This window comes from Lepidochelys kempii, chromosome 4 (assembly GCF_965140265.1).
Source record: "Lepidochelys kempii isolate rLepKem1 chromosome 4, rLepKem1.hap2, whole genome shotgun sequence".
NCBI lineage: Eukaryota > Metazoa > Chordata > Testudines > Cheloniidae > Lepidochelys > Lepidochelys kempii.
In genome coordinates, this window is record NC_133259.1 from 90,947,562 (window position 1) to 90,964,467 (window position 16,906).

The following is a 16,906-nucleotide window of genomic DNA, read 5'->3' on the forward strand; positions in this document are numbered from 1 at the left end:
GTTTTCATGCCTAAAGATTTTTCCATCAAAATGTTTTTTCTGTTGTCAGTGCTTGATGGAAATTTGTTTCAAGATTATTGACATGTTCTCATAGTGGTTCAGATAGAAACCTACCCTCTTGTCAAGATTTTGTTGGCTCCATTTTTCTTTTAAGAGCTACTTATGCAAAATAATCATCTTCTCCAGCACTGATTTTGCTCCAATAATCAGAATAATGGTTCTTGATTAATTTTTTTTTCCCGTCTGTATAGAAAACTCTTGTTTACTTTTGGTCAAGAATTAGCATATTGAATATTAATTAGCTTCTGTTCTTCTCCTGTGTGATACAGGTGTCTTAACATGTCTTCTCATTTTATGTCTGTAAATAGATTGCCTTTTGCAAAGTCATATCCTGCACTAGTCCAATGTTTCATTACAAGAAAAGAATCTTCACTGGGTATTCGGTCTACAAAGAAATATAGTTCTTTAAAGAGTAAGAATAGCTATAAATAGATTGACTCACCCCACCATTGTGAGTCTGTATATAACTGTCAATTTGGGAGATATATGCCTATGCCATCCTATGATTTTGTGAATGTTATGCTGTATTTCAGCTTCCATTTTGAATAAAGCCTTCAATGTGGCTTTCAACATCCGTTTTGTAGAAGGAACTTGACACGTAGTGGAGAAACTGTGTCTGGGAATCTGTAATAGAGTATTCAAGGTTACCTTCTCCAGACCTGAGGAGGAGCTCTGTGAAGCTCGAAAGCTTAGACAAATGTTGGTCTAATAAAATATATCACCTCACCTACCTTGTCTCTCTCATATCCTGGGACCAACACTGCAAATGTGGTGAAGTCAGACTGAGGGAAATTTTGGTCAGTAGTTTGTCATTTTCCTAAGATCTAGAACTCAAGTGCTTTTTAAGAGTAAAAGTGTGTGTGGTTAAAGAAATTCCTTTGCTAACTTGTTATCTTGCTGTACTGCCACAGTGTCTCTCTGAAACATGTAACCAGAAAACTAGAGCTCCCAGAGCCAGGTAGACATTGGGGATGATGATGAAAAGGGGTGGGGGAGAGCATGTCTAAGCAACTTCGGGGCTCAGGAGTGCTGAGTCACTGGTTCTCTGGTCTAGGTGATTGGAGTGCAGGGTCCCACTGCCTAAGAAGGGTATTAGTGTCTGCATCTGGGATTGCTCAAGAGACCCAGAGCTAGGACTAGTAATTAGTCACTATCCAGACCTATGGGGCTTAGAATCATGTGGGTTGCAACAGTTGGATTCAGTCACAACAGACTGGTGTTTGTCCAGAGAGTGGGACTGGAACAGGCTGTGGCAATACTTACGCAAATTTTCAGGACAGAGAAAATGTGCTGCTAATTCTTAATACATTGTGAGGAAATATGGATTTTTGTTGATGATTAACAATTACTTTCATTCTGGGTATATAACAAACAAAACCCCTTCCATTTTCAAGTCTGACTAAAATTTTCATTTTGTTTACATGCTTTGTGCTTGATTCTTTCTTTCGTTAAGGCCTTTTTGTACTGCTGCTCTCGCAGTATAAAGAGGGACTTAGTAAAAATGAGAATCAGGCCCTTGATCTTATTTTACTTTACTTTTATCAAGATGAAGGGCTGACTCATCTGATCAGGCCAAGCTATGCTTGATGACATAATGTGAGTGTAAATGTAAGATGGATTTAAGCGTTCTGACCAAACTCCCTATGCTGGGGGACCCAGAAGTGTGCTAGAGTTGTGTTGGATCTGCAACATCAGCAATTCTCAAGAGTCTAATTAAGTTTGTTTTATGACCCATTGGAGTGGCATCATGAGGCAAGTGGCATATTGGGCCTGACGTTGTAGGTAATTAATTAATGAGACTGCATCGCATATTGCTGTTTCACACATTAACCAATATACCTTATATTAACCAATAGAACTTTCTTTTCTGAGTCTATTTGCACCCCCTCTGAGCCACCCACACATTTATTTATTTATTTATTTAATTTTCTTTTTTGGCAACATCAGAAATGCTTGCTCATGTGCCACTTGTATAGTGTACCCATAGTATAGCATAGAGCATTAGTAAAGTGCCAGAAGATTTCATAAGCTTCCATATTTAGGAACCAGTTTGAATGGGAATAATTTGAACTAATGGTAAATATGCATGTCTTTGAAGACAGCTGAACAAAGAATGTGAAAGAAGTTAATTTTGCCTGTTCCACTGATTTCTGTCTGAAGTTGCCTTAATTTTCTCCTCTATACATTTTATCAAACAGATGCAGATCCTAATAGCAGAGCATTGATAAATTAAGGGAAGAACTGTTCGATATATTTGTACAATTGGAGCATAAGAGTGCATAACCCTATGTCCTTATTGAATCACTTTCTCTTTTCCAATGTCAAGAAAACTTTAAACGTTGTCTCTTGTGAGTATAGTGAATCTGCTGAGTGGCACGCTTCAGTGGTGAACTAGATTTTATAAAATGACTAAAAACTGCTTTATTTTGGGGTATTAACAAAATGTGCTTGTGTTTTTATTTTCTTTTTTTCTGGTAACTACTTACGGTAACATTGGTGATGAGATCTGGATGAAGAATTTATTTGCAGGGATTTGGAGTAATCAAATTTTTGAATTGCTCTGCTCCGGTTCCACTCTGGCACCAATAGTGACTGTTCCAGCTCCGCTCCGCGCTCTGCCTCAAATTAATTTTTAACTAAATAAAAAAGTGCATACTGTAATTATGAAAAAACATTATTTTTATTCAGACTTTTTTAAAACAATTTAAATGTCATCAACAATGATACAAACTAGAATAATTCATAATTCATTCTGTAAAAAACTATTGCAGCAATCAAATCATATTTCATAGCCTGCTGCAAATAATTTAAAATTAACTTTAAAGCCGAAAACAGTCGCTCTACATTAGCTTGAGTTGGTTGCATGCTCGAAGAAATTCTACAGGCAGCCTGAATGCTGTGTGGGTAGCTGTGAACGGCCTCAAAAACAGACTTAATTTTTAGCCTACCAATAGACTCCATCGCCTCACAATCTTCCCAAGAGTTTCTCTCGAATAATGCTTCATTACAATTATGAATCGCAGAAACTCGTCGGCGTTTTTCTTGTTTATCCAATTCCTTTTTGAAGGCGTCATCTTCTGAAGAATTGGTGCTTGAATTATCTACATTTCCGTGAGATGGTTGAAGACATCTCAGGAATGGACGCTCAAACAAGTTCAGAGTGGAGACAGAAGTTTGACAGCAGCCTGCTGTTTCCGAAGAATGTGAATTTTCTGAAACTGCAAATTTGATTGTTGATGACTACTTTTGTTGTGTTTCGTTCAACCTCTTTCGCTGAGTTCAAATGTAGTAATATGTTTTGGTTTTCGAGTCGTCGAGCAATATCAAGGAGTCCTTCCTTTGCCTTTGGTATTTCCCTGGAGGTAAGAAGAATCCAATACCGTGGGTCAACATAAACTCCAGCAAGGAAATGAAAATTGTCAAAATCTTCTCTTTGCATTTCTGCGTGGAGGATAGAATTCCTTCTGCAATTTGTCCACCATTTTCTTGCAAGAATTTTGACAGTTTTCGCCATTCCTTCATTAAAACTCCCGGGGTTACATTGACAGCTTGAAGATTCAGGGTTGTTGGGTTTGGCTTTGCCAAGAGGTCTCGCAGGTTCTTCACTTCGTCCCATTCAGCTTTTGTTAACTTGTGTTCTCTTGTTCCAGCAGCAGCCACTTGTTCACAGTAAGATTGAAAAACGAGAAGCCGATCAATCATCGCAAACGTTGAACCCCAGCGAGTCACAGTATCCAATGATGGAGTTACCCCATGTAGATCAAGCAGAACACTTCAAATACTTGGGGTTCGTAGTTTGACGACTTGTCGAATTTTTGCCAGAAATTTCTTCATGTTCTTTGTTCAGTCCATCCCAGATTGCCAACTGAAGTGTGTGAATACCACACCTCATCAGTTGGACTTTTGAGTTGTCCTTATGAAGCCATGCTGGAAGCATGAGGCTAGGGTCATTAACCCATTGCGCAGCAGCATCCATGTTGAGTTTGATTTCATCCATTCCTTTAGTTCCTTCATCAGGCAAAATAGCTTCAGATCTGTCCACATCCCTGTTCTCAGAGGTAGAAATGGTTTCATTGTCCTCAATGAAATTTTTGATGGCACATGTCATGTTTGCTGCATTGTCAACGCAGATGCCCAGCACTTGCATTTCACTGATCGCAAATTTTTCTAAAATAGCTTTTACTTGACTTTTCATGTATGAAGAATTGTGACGCCCTTCAGTGTCGATTTATGTCCAAGGTTTTTACCACAACTTTATCTTCTTCATCGTACTAAGCATTGATTGTAAGGAAATTTCTGTTTCCACGGGTTGCTGCATCTATTTTCAGGTAGCACAATTTTTGCTCCAAAGCTTTCTTGAGCTCTTCGTGACCAGACTCAGCTGTGCCGACAACTAAATGACGAACCGCATTGTGCCCCGTCAAAACGCCAAGCTGCCGACCCATTTCACCTGCAATTTTTTGGAATCCTTTGTTCTTTAGCCTAAAGGTAGTGAGCAATGTTGAACTCAAGCAAACCATTTCCATCAGCCCATCATGGAAAGTATTGGCATCCATGGTGACTGTAACCTTTGAGGACGTCAAATATGAGTCAATTTTGGTTTGATCAATTTTGGGTTTCTTTTCAGATGAAGTGCTGCAAAAAATCTTTTCTCCAGGAGTTTTCAAAGCGCCAGATGAACGTCGTTTAGCTGCGTCAGCTTTCTGTTTTGCCTCATCTTCCTGGTCCTTTTTTGTAACCAGAGCCACATAGTTTTCAGGATGGTTACGTTTTACATGCCACCAAAGGTTGAAACTTTTCACGGCACTTGCTTCACTTGTCTTGAAGTTACATGGTTTGAGCTTGCCTTTCACTTCCTTTTCCACCTTGCATGTTGCCAGTTTCTTCTTTGCTTTTCCCAAAAGCCCAAATTTGGGCTTTTCAAATTCAAAAGTAATTGAGATCCTTTTCCATAAATTGGCTGTCACTCATGGGTGGGAGATTTGATTTTTTTGTTGAAGCCATGGCCAAATGTTCTTGTGCTGCTACCGAATCCAAATGTTTCTTATGATCTTCGAAAAGCAATGAACAAAAGCATTACATTTTTTATAATGTGCCTGCTTGTGGTATCTTAACCACTTAAGGTACTTTGAATTTATTTTGGATTTTCTGTACAAAAATGTTTGCATTTTCTTTTTACACAGTTATTATTAAAGTATATTTTAATATTTTAACATGTTTCTTGCAGTTTTAATGAAGTAAGAAGTATTTTAATATACATTAATATAAATGTTTATTTATAAATTGCAAGTTAGTTTTTCTTATGAAATATTGTGGTAAAATATTCAAAATATTTTCCAAGTTTTTAATTAATATCTCAAAAATGCTTTAATATAGATATATCAATGAAATTTGGTATGTGCCGTAGCATTAGTATGTGCTATCGCTATTCTACAACATTAGTTGTTGGGAAGTAACGAGGCTACACGTTACAAGGTTGAAAATAAACTTTAACAGGAAAGCAGATTCAAATTGCAAGCACAGTCCTTTTAGTAAAGAGAGCAAGTTTTCGGAAATATGTTTTTGCTTCATCAGCCTGAATAGATTATACAAGATAGAACAAATAACAGGTTCTATCTTGTATAATGTTTCCATCCTGATGAAGGAAAAACATATTTCCGAAAACTTGCTCTCTTTACTAAAAGGACTGTGCTTGCAATTTGAATCCGCTTTCCTGTTAAAGTTTATTTCCAACATTCTATCATACAACATCATTCAAATGAAATTATTTTAACTACAGGCATTGTGAACTGGGGGGGACTAGGCCAATTTTATTTAATATTCTAAAATCTTTGCTTATTTAACAGATACGACTCTGGAATATGATTTAATGCTAAAACATGCATTAAAATGGTACTCTTAATTTATTTTATATAATTAACTGTTTCCGAGAAAATTGTTTAAAAATTTTAATCTGCTTAGATGCTTAGAATGGTACAACAATTTTACTTATTTTTCAACAGGAGCACGTACAAATGAACAAATGTACCGGTAATGGGAGCTCGTGTGAGAAATGAGCTTAAGTGGTTAATATCGCTTGTGATATCTTAATATATCAATAAACAAAAACATTATTTTTTTTGCAATATACCTGTTTGTGATATTTTAAATGTTGCGTCTTGCGTCACACTTTTCCGTAATCGCAGCACTCAGCGCGTCTCATTGATCAACCCTTACAAAAGAAGTATCAACACATACTAATCTAACTATCTAACAAATCTACACAAGTATGTACTCAGCTAACCCTGGCACAAGGGTGGGAGCAGTCTGCAGTGTTGCTGGATGTCTGATAATTATCTGATTCTTTAACAAAACATATCTCCAAAAAACTTTGTAATTTTGTATCTGTACATTAAATCTTGATTTTGGCCGAAGTGAGAATAACTGTGACATATTATGTAAAGTGGTAAAGTAGTTGTTAATATCAATTGTTATACAATCTGAAACTTTTTGGCACCTTTAGGACTTTCTTGCTAAATATCATTCATTTTGGATTGAAAATGAAAAAAAACCTGGAGCAGTGGAGCAGTCAAGATTCTGTGCTCCGGCTCTGCTCCAGCTCTGGGCAAAAACCTGCAGCTCCGCACTCCAGCTCCGGGCTCCGCTCCAAAGCCCTGTTTGTTTGTAGGTTACTGACTTGAGCGTAACTCAGTTTAATAGAAGCCAAGAGTTATCATTTCATGGTTTGGTGTTTGTCTTATTCCAGGTATCCACATGAGAGAATCCATTTGTTACTTCTCCCTGCTAAACATCTTGGGGCTCTGATACCCGAGTGGTGTCTTTAGGCTCTACTGGAAGGCAAATAAATAACATTGGCAGGCATCGTGGGAGACCTTGTTTCTCTGTTTGCTGTGCTGTTCCTGTTCTGAGGATAAATAGAACACTTGTTTTTCTAGGACTGTTAATATGGTGCCTTTTTATTAACCTTAAATTCCCTTAAAATAATAAACTTATCTTCTCATAGAATAATAATCAGATATTTGCACAATACATAGGGATTTAGTGTGTTTGTAACTTTTTGCATGAGTCTAAAAATGATTCACTTTTTTTAATTTGGCAAAATCAAGATCAAAATCTAGTACCTTCAGTGGGTGTGTCTGCACAGTATAAAAAAACTACTTTCCTAGCGGTAAAGCTGAGCAAGAATGAGCCAGGATGCACTGCACTGTGGTGGTGAGTGTGTGTCAGCTTAGGGGCATGGTCAGGTCCCCTGCCTCCTGTACTAGTTCTCTGGAGTACTGTGGAGCATAGAGTTGCCACAGGCATCCTTGAGACATCCTGCCCTCTGGGGGAAGATGGTCTCCTGATTCGCTGCTGGGACTGTAGTCTTTTCTCCCTCAGAGAATCTTTGCTGAATAGGGCAAGATGTTGCCCTAAATTTAAAGTTGCAAAATTAGTTCCTCCCATCTCAAAAGATTTCCTCCCAGGTTTATATTTTAAGGTAACCTGTTAGATATCTTTGCATAAGCCTCTGTCATTTTCCAATTCAAGTGAATGTCAAAACTCCCATCAACTTCAACAGTGCAGGGTCAGACCTCTATGTTCTTACCAAGACTCAGAACCTCCCTTTCTTTGCTGCATATTTGAATTCTGGATTTAATTAATGGCTTTTAGGAGAATTAACATCATCTGTCTATCATTACAGATTTTGGTCATGTTTATCAATTTGTAGGGATTTCAAAACAGATTGTACTGTATATATCCTTATGTAGCTCAGTCAGACTGTTATCTCCATTTTTCTTACCCTGCTTTGTGTACAGGCCATTTTAAGATATATTTTGGTAGAAGGAAGATAGTGTACATGAGTCAGTATTCCTTTTTATATATTTATTTTCTGTGAGACTCAATATGAATATTTAATATAAAACAATTTATATCAGAAAACCAAACTAGAATGCCCATTATACTTCACAAGGGTATATTTGTTCAAAAGGTAAGAGAAACTACTCTATCCAAAAGATCTCAAGGAAATGTAGGAAAAGACTTTTTTTCTATTTGACCGTAGCTTTTTCTAGCAAATAAAGATGAAAGTAAGGAAAGCTAAGCAGAATGTTATTTTTCTTTAATTCTAGTAGACAGTATGACTCAGACTTCAGTGACCAATGTAGACATGTGCATTGGAATTGTGCATACGTATAAGCATATGTGTATGTGCTACCCCCTTCTCTTTTTAGGTTTGCATGCTAAACCAGATATGTGTCAGAACTTAAGTTAGAATTTCCAGAAGTGGACTCTGATTTTGGGTTCTTTAGTTTTCGGATGTCCAGCCTCTTAGACTGCTTGGATCTTAATATCAGATGTTCTGAGCACTCATAGCATCAGTTGACTTCAGGGGGGCCTCCGGGTACTCAACAATTCTAATACTCAAGCCCCTGTGGATACCAAAAAAGGAAATCCTCAGAATTAGTGGTTGCTTCTGAAAACATGGACTCTAGTGCAAACAATATTTGAACATTTGAGCCCATATCTAAAACGATAGGTTTTTATAACCAACCAAAAACTTTCTATTATAGATTTTAGATGTTCATAGTTTCCCATATAACTGTAATATAATGGTGCCAGAAAGTATCCAAATACAGCATTAAATAAAACCTACTAACAACTAACCTACAATATGGCAAAACTATGTTTTTAAGTCACGTGTTCAAAATGTCATCAGCATTTCTGAGTTGTGACACAAGCATTTCTGTTTATTTCATGAAAGGATATGATTGTTTTTGACTTGCCTTATTTTATTTGCAGCATTATGCAGGATGACAAGTAGCTCAACCATATTTCCAGGCTATATTTTTGACAGATCTCACAAAGCTTATGTTGTAAATCATTGCTAGTTTAAATGTTTAAACTCCTTTTAAATGCAAGTGGCCCAAATAGTTGGATGGCCCCCTTTGGTCCCCTTCCTCCATAGAGAGGCTTTCACATAGAGTGGGGGTGGGGAGGGAATAATTTTTAAAAGATATAAATGAAAAACACTTCAATTTTAAGTGGATAAAATATACAATTTCTAATCACAGATTGGTTGCCTTAATAATAACAAAGGGAAATAAAGTAATTCCCAACTGCATTTTATGGTTAAAAGAAAATTTCTTAGTTTTCTGGGCATTTATTCACTTTTAAACTGTATATCTGTAAATTTGAAAGAGCTTCCTATAATCTGGGAAGGCTGGAATTAAATTATACAGCAGGTTTCTTGGCTTCTTTGGCAAACTGGAAATTCTGTGGCAGCTTTATTGAAATTTAAAATATAGATTTTTTTTAATGAATTAAATATGAAAGTGAATAGTAAAATTGGTACAGTAGCCTCTGTGGTAGTTTTAAAATACAGTATATTTTATACCTTCCTCTCACTTTCAGATTTTGATATGCCGAAGTATTTTTACCAACAACATAGAGTCATAACAGCTATAGGGAGTGCCTCAAGAGGTCTTGGCAACATAGTTAAAGGTATTTGAGTCTTTTGGCACCTGTGAAGGAGTGGGAGTTGGTATGGGATTGTGGGATTAACTGAAGTTTTCAGCAAAAACAATCAACAATGGAATAATTAACTGCTGTTGTGACTGCACCCTCCTATGATGTAACACAGTGCAGCTGTGGCTCTGCCTTTGTTTCCCTCCTGGTCTTCCACTTCTCCGCCCAACCTCCAACAACTTCTTGTATGAGGTCATTTAGTCCTCTGGCTATGTCATCTAACTGTGCCAGACTGCTGTACCCCCTTCAAGGGTCTGATTTGACTTGTATATCCCCAAGTTTAACCTCACTTAAAAAACTTACAAAATCTGACATAAATATAGAAGATGGATGGGTATCTCTAATAAGGAGAGCTAGTCCAGCAGGTTTTTGAAGTATCTGCTGATTTCTGTCTAATGTTGAGCAAAAATTTAGATTAATGTATATTATAAAGCTCTCAGACACCACTGCGATCATCCAATCCAATCTCTATAACACAGGCCAGAGTACTCACCTGAATTCATACCTGTTTGAACTAGAGCATGTCTTTTAGAAAAGCACCCATTCTTGATTTAAAAATTGCCATTGGTGGAAAATCCACCACAAACTTTGGTATGTTGTTCCAATGGTTAGTTACCTTCACTGTTAACATTTTGCACCTTATGGCCTTCTGGGCTGGCTCCTCTGCTTATTTGTGTCAGAAGGTTTAGGATGTCTCCAGAGATCTTGGAGTTCCAGTGACTGCTGGGAAAATGAGACAATGTGTTTCTCTTCTCAGAGAGCAAGGAAGTCCAGGATCTGTTGATGAGACCACATGAGGGCACAGGCCATGATGGCTATAATGGATTTGGTGTCTGTGAACTTGCTATGAGCTGGAAATGCAAATAGATGTGCTTAAATATATGTAAACATTTAAACAGAGGTGAGGAATTTGATCAAGATGACACCTAGAGCAGTGGAGAGTGCACAAATAACTGGATGAGTCAATCCAGATATGAAGCAATGTATTGTGAGTTAGCAGTGGGAGTACTGACATGATGAAGCTAATTTGAAAAGTGGATGTTGTTAGGGGGCTTATTCCTTCATCCACTCGCTTCCCTGGTCCTTCTCGCATGAACAGAGAGCAACAATACCCGAAGTCCAAAGGTGCAAACAATTCAATGTTTATTGGGGTGAACTTCCAGCAAGCATGATTCCAGTTTCCTTCCTTAGTATTCTCCTTCCCAGCTCTGACACCACAGAGCCTTACACCTGTGTCCCTGTTCCCATTCCTGCCCTTAGCCAAACATGATTCCAATTTCCTTACCCCCATTCCCTGTTCCCATTTCCCCCACCCGCATGCCCACCCCCACCCCCCTACTTCCTGATTGACTGCAGACTATATAATAAAACTTGACTTCTGCTTTGTTATACCTTAACCAATCATGTTCCTGAAATTTAACTAACCAATCCTAACATATTGTAACATGATTATGTATCCAATTATATCCCACCACCTTAATTAGTTTACACCCCGCAAAATTAGTTATACAGCAGACAAACAATCACAGAACCAGACAGAGATTATACAGACAAACAATAGCAAAGTGGGAACTATAATGACAAAACAATACAGAAGTGAGGATTTCACATCCCAGCTATTGATAAGTGAGTTCTTGCCAGACAGGATGCTATCAAACTAAGTTTCCTGTTACATTTTCTAGGCACTTCCCTTTCTCTGGGCACTATCAGGACAGGATTGTATTCCTAACAGCCCAATAGCACCTTATTTCAATGTCACCAGTTTGGAATGTGAGGATGTGACCATTCACTTCCCAGCTTATGGCTGCCTCTGTTGCTTAGCCAAAGGCCTTAGCCTAAGAACAGGGCCTCAGACTGTCACAGTAAGAAAAGGCCCTTACACCAGCAGACAGTGATTTTGATTCTCTTTTGTACCTCTATAACTAGCCAAGTGATAAGAATATACCTAAATTCTTAGAGTATAGGCCTTTACAGACAGGCCTGAATATCTATATCCTAACAGATGTGGCCGCACAAACCTTACATTCTGAAATAGTTGTGTTGCTTCGAAGTGAATTAATAATACAAGAGTAAGATGAAAGTGAAAGCAAAAAAAAAATAATTTGAGTGTGTGATTGCAAGGCAATTTATGGCGAAAAAACTAAATATATACTGAAAAACTTCTGTGTAAACCAGGTCTCAGATACTTGGTGTTGTACTGTAAAACTTAAGCTTCAGATCAGAATTTTCAGAGATGATGAACATTTCTGTCTAGGTTAAAAAGCAAGTATTGGTATTCTAGAACAAATGTTTAGGGAATGTCCACATTAGTCTTTACAAAAGTGTTAACTAACAGGAATCTAGCATAGACATAGCCTTAAGAGGCTAATTTTAAAATCTCACTTCTGAAAATTTTGGCCCTCTGTGTATTTTTTGTTATGCACCTTAAGTATGTCTGTGCTAATTGTGTTACAGATTGAGTTAACCTTTTCTGAGGCCTATTTCCCTGTTCAGTTCACGTGGTCATGAGGAGGATTGCAAGACAGAACAATCAAAATCAGAGCACAGATCATTCACTCCCCTATAAAACTGATACCAAAAACATTAGTTTTTCTTGGAGTGATGGTCCCTAAGTGGATTCCAGACATGGGTGTGCATGCGTACCATAAGCCAGAGCTAGAACTATTCATAGCAGTGTCTGTTGACCCTGTGTGTCGTGCGTGAACTGCATGGTGCATCCGAGGCTTTAATAGGCTGTGTGGGTCGACACCACTCCAGTTCCTTCTTATCACCGCATGGCCAGAGTTGGAACCCCTGTTCCTCAATGCTCTTAGCTCGCTACGAGAACTGTTCTCCATTGTATTAAATCTGAAATGTAGGCTAGTGCATGTCTAAATGCTGTATCTTATGTCTTCTCTTGTTTTCTTTGTTTTCATTTTTCCTTTTTACTTCTCTACCTTTTCCCTTGGTACCTCCTCTCATTTCCTAGTTTTTGTTTCTGTATTCAGGGACCAGAAATGCCGATAACTTACTTTTGAGTGTTCCTCCAGGCGGGTACTTAAAAAGGGAAGGAAAAATGCCTTTCTCAAAATACACCTTATCTGGGAGTACTTAATAGGGAAAGTTGAACCCTGACATGTTCAAATAAAGCTTGTCATTTGACATTTAAAAGATGAAGGATGGGGCAAATGTCATTTTACATTTAAGAAGGTTTGCTATCAGATGGCACAATGAGGGAAATCAAAAAGGCCGTCTCCTACAGCAAGACATTCTTGTTGGAATATTTGACAATATTTGACTATGGTCAAATAATGGGCATTCAATTCAGTGATCAAATGAGTGGTTTGCCAAGACTGTCACACTTGGAAGGTTAATACAAGTGTCTTTGAAAGTATAAAGTTTATTATTTTTTAGTTCTTTGCATGTTAATTCTGTGCAAAGGAAATAGATCTACATTGAATTAACCACTGATAAAAGACATAAAGCAATGACTTCAATGTTTAAGGTCTGAGAACCTTCGCACCATTCAGAATATTTTTGGGCATTGATGCTCTCATAGACTTTAAGGCCAGAAGCAATCATGATAATATAGTTTGACCTCCTGCACATTGCAGGCCATGGAACCTCACCCACCCACTCCTATAATAGACCCATAACTTCTGGCTGAGCTACTGAAGTCCTCAAATCTTGAATTAAAGACTTCAAGGTACAGAGAATCCACCATTTACACTTGTTTAAACCTATAGGTTACATGTGCCCCGTGCTGCTGAGGAAGGCAAACCCCTCCCCCCAGGGTCTCTGCCACTGTTCCCTGTAAGCTGTGCGCGTGTGCACACAGATCCTAAACCCTGCTCACACAGTGAAACACCGTGCACACAAAAATTTGCACAGAAGCACAATAATTTGCACAGAAGAAATTTTTTGCACACACTGCCTGTCAAAAATTAGAGGGAACATTGGTCTCTGCCAATCTGAGCTGGGGAAAAATTCCTTCCCGACCTCAGATATGGCGATGAATTAGACCCTGATCATGTAGACAAGACCCACAAGCTAGACACCTGAGAGAGAATTCTCAGAGCCCTCCCCATTTAGTGTCCCATCACCAGCCATTGAAGATATGTGCTTAATGCCCCCTTTCATCTCACCAACACACAATCAAGTTGTGTCATCTAGACTAGATGACACAGTATTTTTGCTTAGTGGTTACTAAATAGAAGTATGACACTATTGCTCTTCAGGACTTTTAGATGACAAAATTGGTAGTGTCATAACCTCTTCTACTATGTGACCTTGCCTCAACCATCAAGATTGTAGTTTTACCTAAATTTTCCTTTGTGCCTCCCTTCAGGAGGTTTTCTTCTTAACATTCTTTAATTCTGCTCCTCATACCAGAATTGCTCACTTATCTTGTACTTGGAAGTAAATTTTCTTCAGCTGTGGCAACCAGCATATGCCTTTCAGGCTCAGAAGTCATCTGTGATCTGCTCCACTGACTGCTGCTGCACTTCCAAGGAGATAACACAGCAGCCAACAGTACTGTTCCAAGAACAATTCTGATCCCTCACAATACTCACTGCCACCACTTAGCAGTAAAAGAATATTTGTTGCTCTGGGAGAATCCCCCTGTTCCCCACAAACACCCTTCCCGAGCCATCACAGTGAACATTACCGGGATTTGGAAATGCCCCTGGATCAGCAGCATGGATGCTATGTCACTTTAAAGAAATCACAGGAAACTATGCAAAAAATCCTAGAGTAAGCATGATCTAACAAAGTAAAACATCATGCTTCGTGTAAAAAGAGAAAACAAGTTAGGACATGGGATGTTAATAAAGAGATGAAGGCGACAGAGGTTGCATACAGAAGATAGACTGCTAGGCATTCAGTTAGGCAAGGAGGAAATGGGAAGAGGAGAAAGCTCACAGCTTTTTTTTGTTTGTTTCTATAAATATGTGTCGTAACTCATACAGACTTAGAGCGAAAATGATTTCCTGTAGATTAAAAGGGGACCTAAAGATAGCAATGATGAGTGAAGCTAGAGCCTTAATTTGAGTAAGTAAATATTTATTTATAGTACCATAGTGTGCAAGATGTGCTAAGCACAGTGTAAACATATAGCAAAGCATGATCCTCCCCCCCCCACCCCCAAAGAGTCTAAAACACAAAGACCAGTAAAAGGTTAGAGAAACTGTACAAAATATAAAAAAAATGTCATGGCGATGACTAGCTACATGGACAATCTTAAATCTAATATTTCCTAACTTTTAAGTGTCTGACTTTACAATCTTAATGTTCTTTTAATATATTTTAAACAAACTGCAACAAAACAAAAATCCACGGTCACCCTCCAACCCTCCTAACCCACACATTTCTCATGATATCCACACTTGGCAATGTCCTCCATTTTAACTACCTTCCCTCTATGTCCCTTCAAAGTCCACTCTCCAAACATAACCTGGGGGTAGGGAGTTAGTGTTTTTTGGTTTTAATAATTGTGCCCGCTATCAAAACAGTGAAAACTCTCTGAAAAAACAGCGAACTTACTTACATCTGATATTTCTTCCTGTGTGGAGAAGGGCACTCAGGCTTTCTGGTGGTGGTTGAAGTAATATTTTTATTGGACCAACTTCCGTTGGTGAGAGTGACAAGCTTTTTCAAGCCACACAGAGCACTTCTTTGGGTCTGGGAAATGTACTCTTGAGTGTCGCAGATAAATACAAGGTGGAACAGATTGTTTAGCATAAATAGCATGTATTTTAAGGGACCCTTCAAGGTAGAGTGGCCCTTAACACCTCTGTAGTGGTTGGGGGTGGGGGGAGGAGGTTAGTGGGTTATAGATTGTTGTAATAAGCCATAAATCCAGTTTCTCTGTTCAGTCCATGATCTTTATTGTCTAGGAGTTAAGAATTTAAGCTCCCAGGCTTGTCTTTTGGAAATATTGTGCAGGTTTCCTTTGAAGATGAGACAAAGAGGTCAGATATAGAGTGATCGCTGTGTGAAAAGTGTTCACCCAGAGGTGATAGGGTGTTTTTGTCTTTTATCATTTTCCTGTGAGAGTTCATTCAAGAGCTTAATGATTTTTTGGTTTCACCCAAATAGTTGTGGTTGGAGCATTTGGTGCACTGGAAGAGGTATACCACATGTTATGATAGGCATGTGTAGGATCCATCTGTCTTGAAAGGTGTGTTGTGGGGAGTGTTGATCATTGTAGCAGTTGAGATATGTCTGTAGATTTTGCATCTGCTGATCTGGCAGGGTCTGGTACCGCTTTGAGTTGGTGTGTCCAGCTCTGTGGGGAGCTTGCTTCTGTTGATGAGCTTGAAGAGGCTGGGGGTTTGTTTGAAGGCCAGAAAAGGGGATTTGGGAAAGATTTCTTTCTGGATTGGGTCCTCATCGAGTTTGAGTTGTAGTTTCACGATACTCCATATGGGTTCCAGTGTGGTGTGGTAGGTGACAGCTAGGGGTGTGCATTTGGAAGGGGTTTTATTTTTGTATTGAATAGGTTCTCTTGGGGTATTTGGGTGGCCTGCTCCATGATCTACTTCTCTGGTAAAGTATCCTTGTTTGGTGAAGGTGGTTTTAAGAGTGTTAAGGTGTGTATCCCAGACTTTCTCCTCAGTGCATCTTCCGTGGTATCTTAGTGTCTGGCTGTACATAACAGATTTCTTGGCATGCTTGGGAGAGGGGGCAGTTACTGGATCTATGAAGGTAGGTGTGGTGATCCATGGGCTTCTTGTACATGGTTATCTGTAGGGCTCCATTGTTGAAACTGATTGTGGTGTTCAGGAAGTTGATGTTAGTGTGGGAGTGTTCCAGAGAGAGTTTAATAGATGGATGGTGGCTGTTGAATTTGTGATGGAGATCTATGAGGGAGTTTAAGCTGTCTGTCAAGAGGATGAAAATCTCATCGATGGTATATCATTTGTTTCTTGGTGCATTGGTCCAAGACAAGAGATTACATCAACTGTCTTCAGAGTAACAGCCGTGTTAGTCTGTATTCGCAAAAAAGCTTATGTTCAAATAAATTGGTTAGTCTCTAAGGTGCCACAAGTACTCCTTTTCTTTTTATCAACTGTCTTGTCTCTCTAATATCCTGGGACCAACATGGCTATAACTACATTGCATACATGGAATGAAATTGTTTAGTTTGGGGAAGCATCCATTTGAAAACCAGAAATAGACTCAAGACTTCCACTTCTGGGAAGCTGATGACTGTGTATCACAATTTAACATTAAAGAAGAAAATGATAGATCAAGAGTTGACTTAGTACTCATCAGATGAAGGTATTGATGAATTTGATGATGATACAGAGATGTAGATCAGCGGTTCTCAACCAGAGGCCCGGGCCCCCCTGTGCGG

At 38.6% G+C, this 16,906-nt stretch overlaps 1 protein-coding gene across 9 annotated transcripts in view; it reads left to right on the forward strand.

Moving 5' to 3' along the window:
* The window catches only part of FRYL (FRY like transcription coactivator), a 204,267-nt gene that overhangs the window by 103,614 nt on the left and 83,747 nt on the right, over positions 1–16,906 (forward strand). For 3 of the 9 annotated variants that reach the window (XM_073342092.1, XM_073342093.1, XM_073342095.1), the window contains one exon: positions 9,454–9,543. The exons of the other annotated variants lie outside the window; for them this stretch is intronic. Coding sequence is in view for 1 of the 3 variants with exons in the window: in XM_073342095.1 (XP_073198196.1) it covers positions 9,454–9,543 (90 nt within the window). In the remaining 2 variants the exon portion in view is untranslated. The remainder of the gene's footprint in view (positions 1–9,453; positions 9,544–16,906) is intronic. 9 annotated transcript variants of the gene reach the window in all.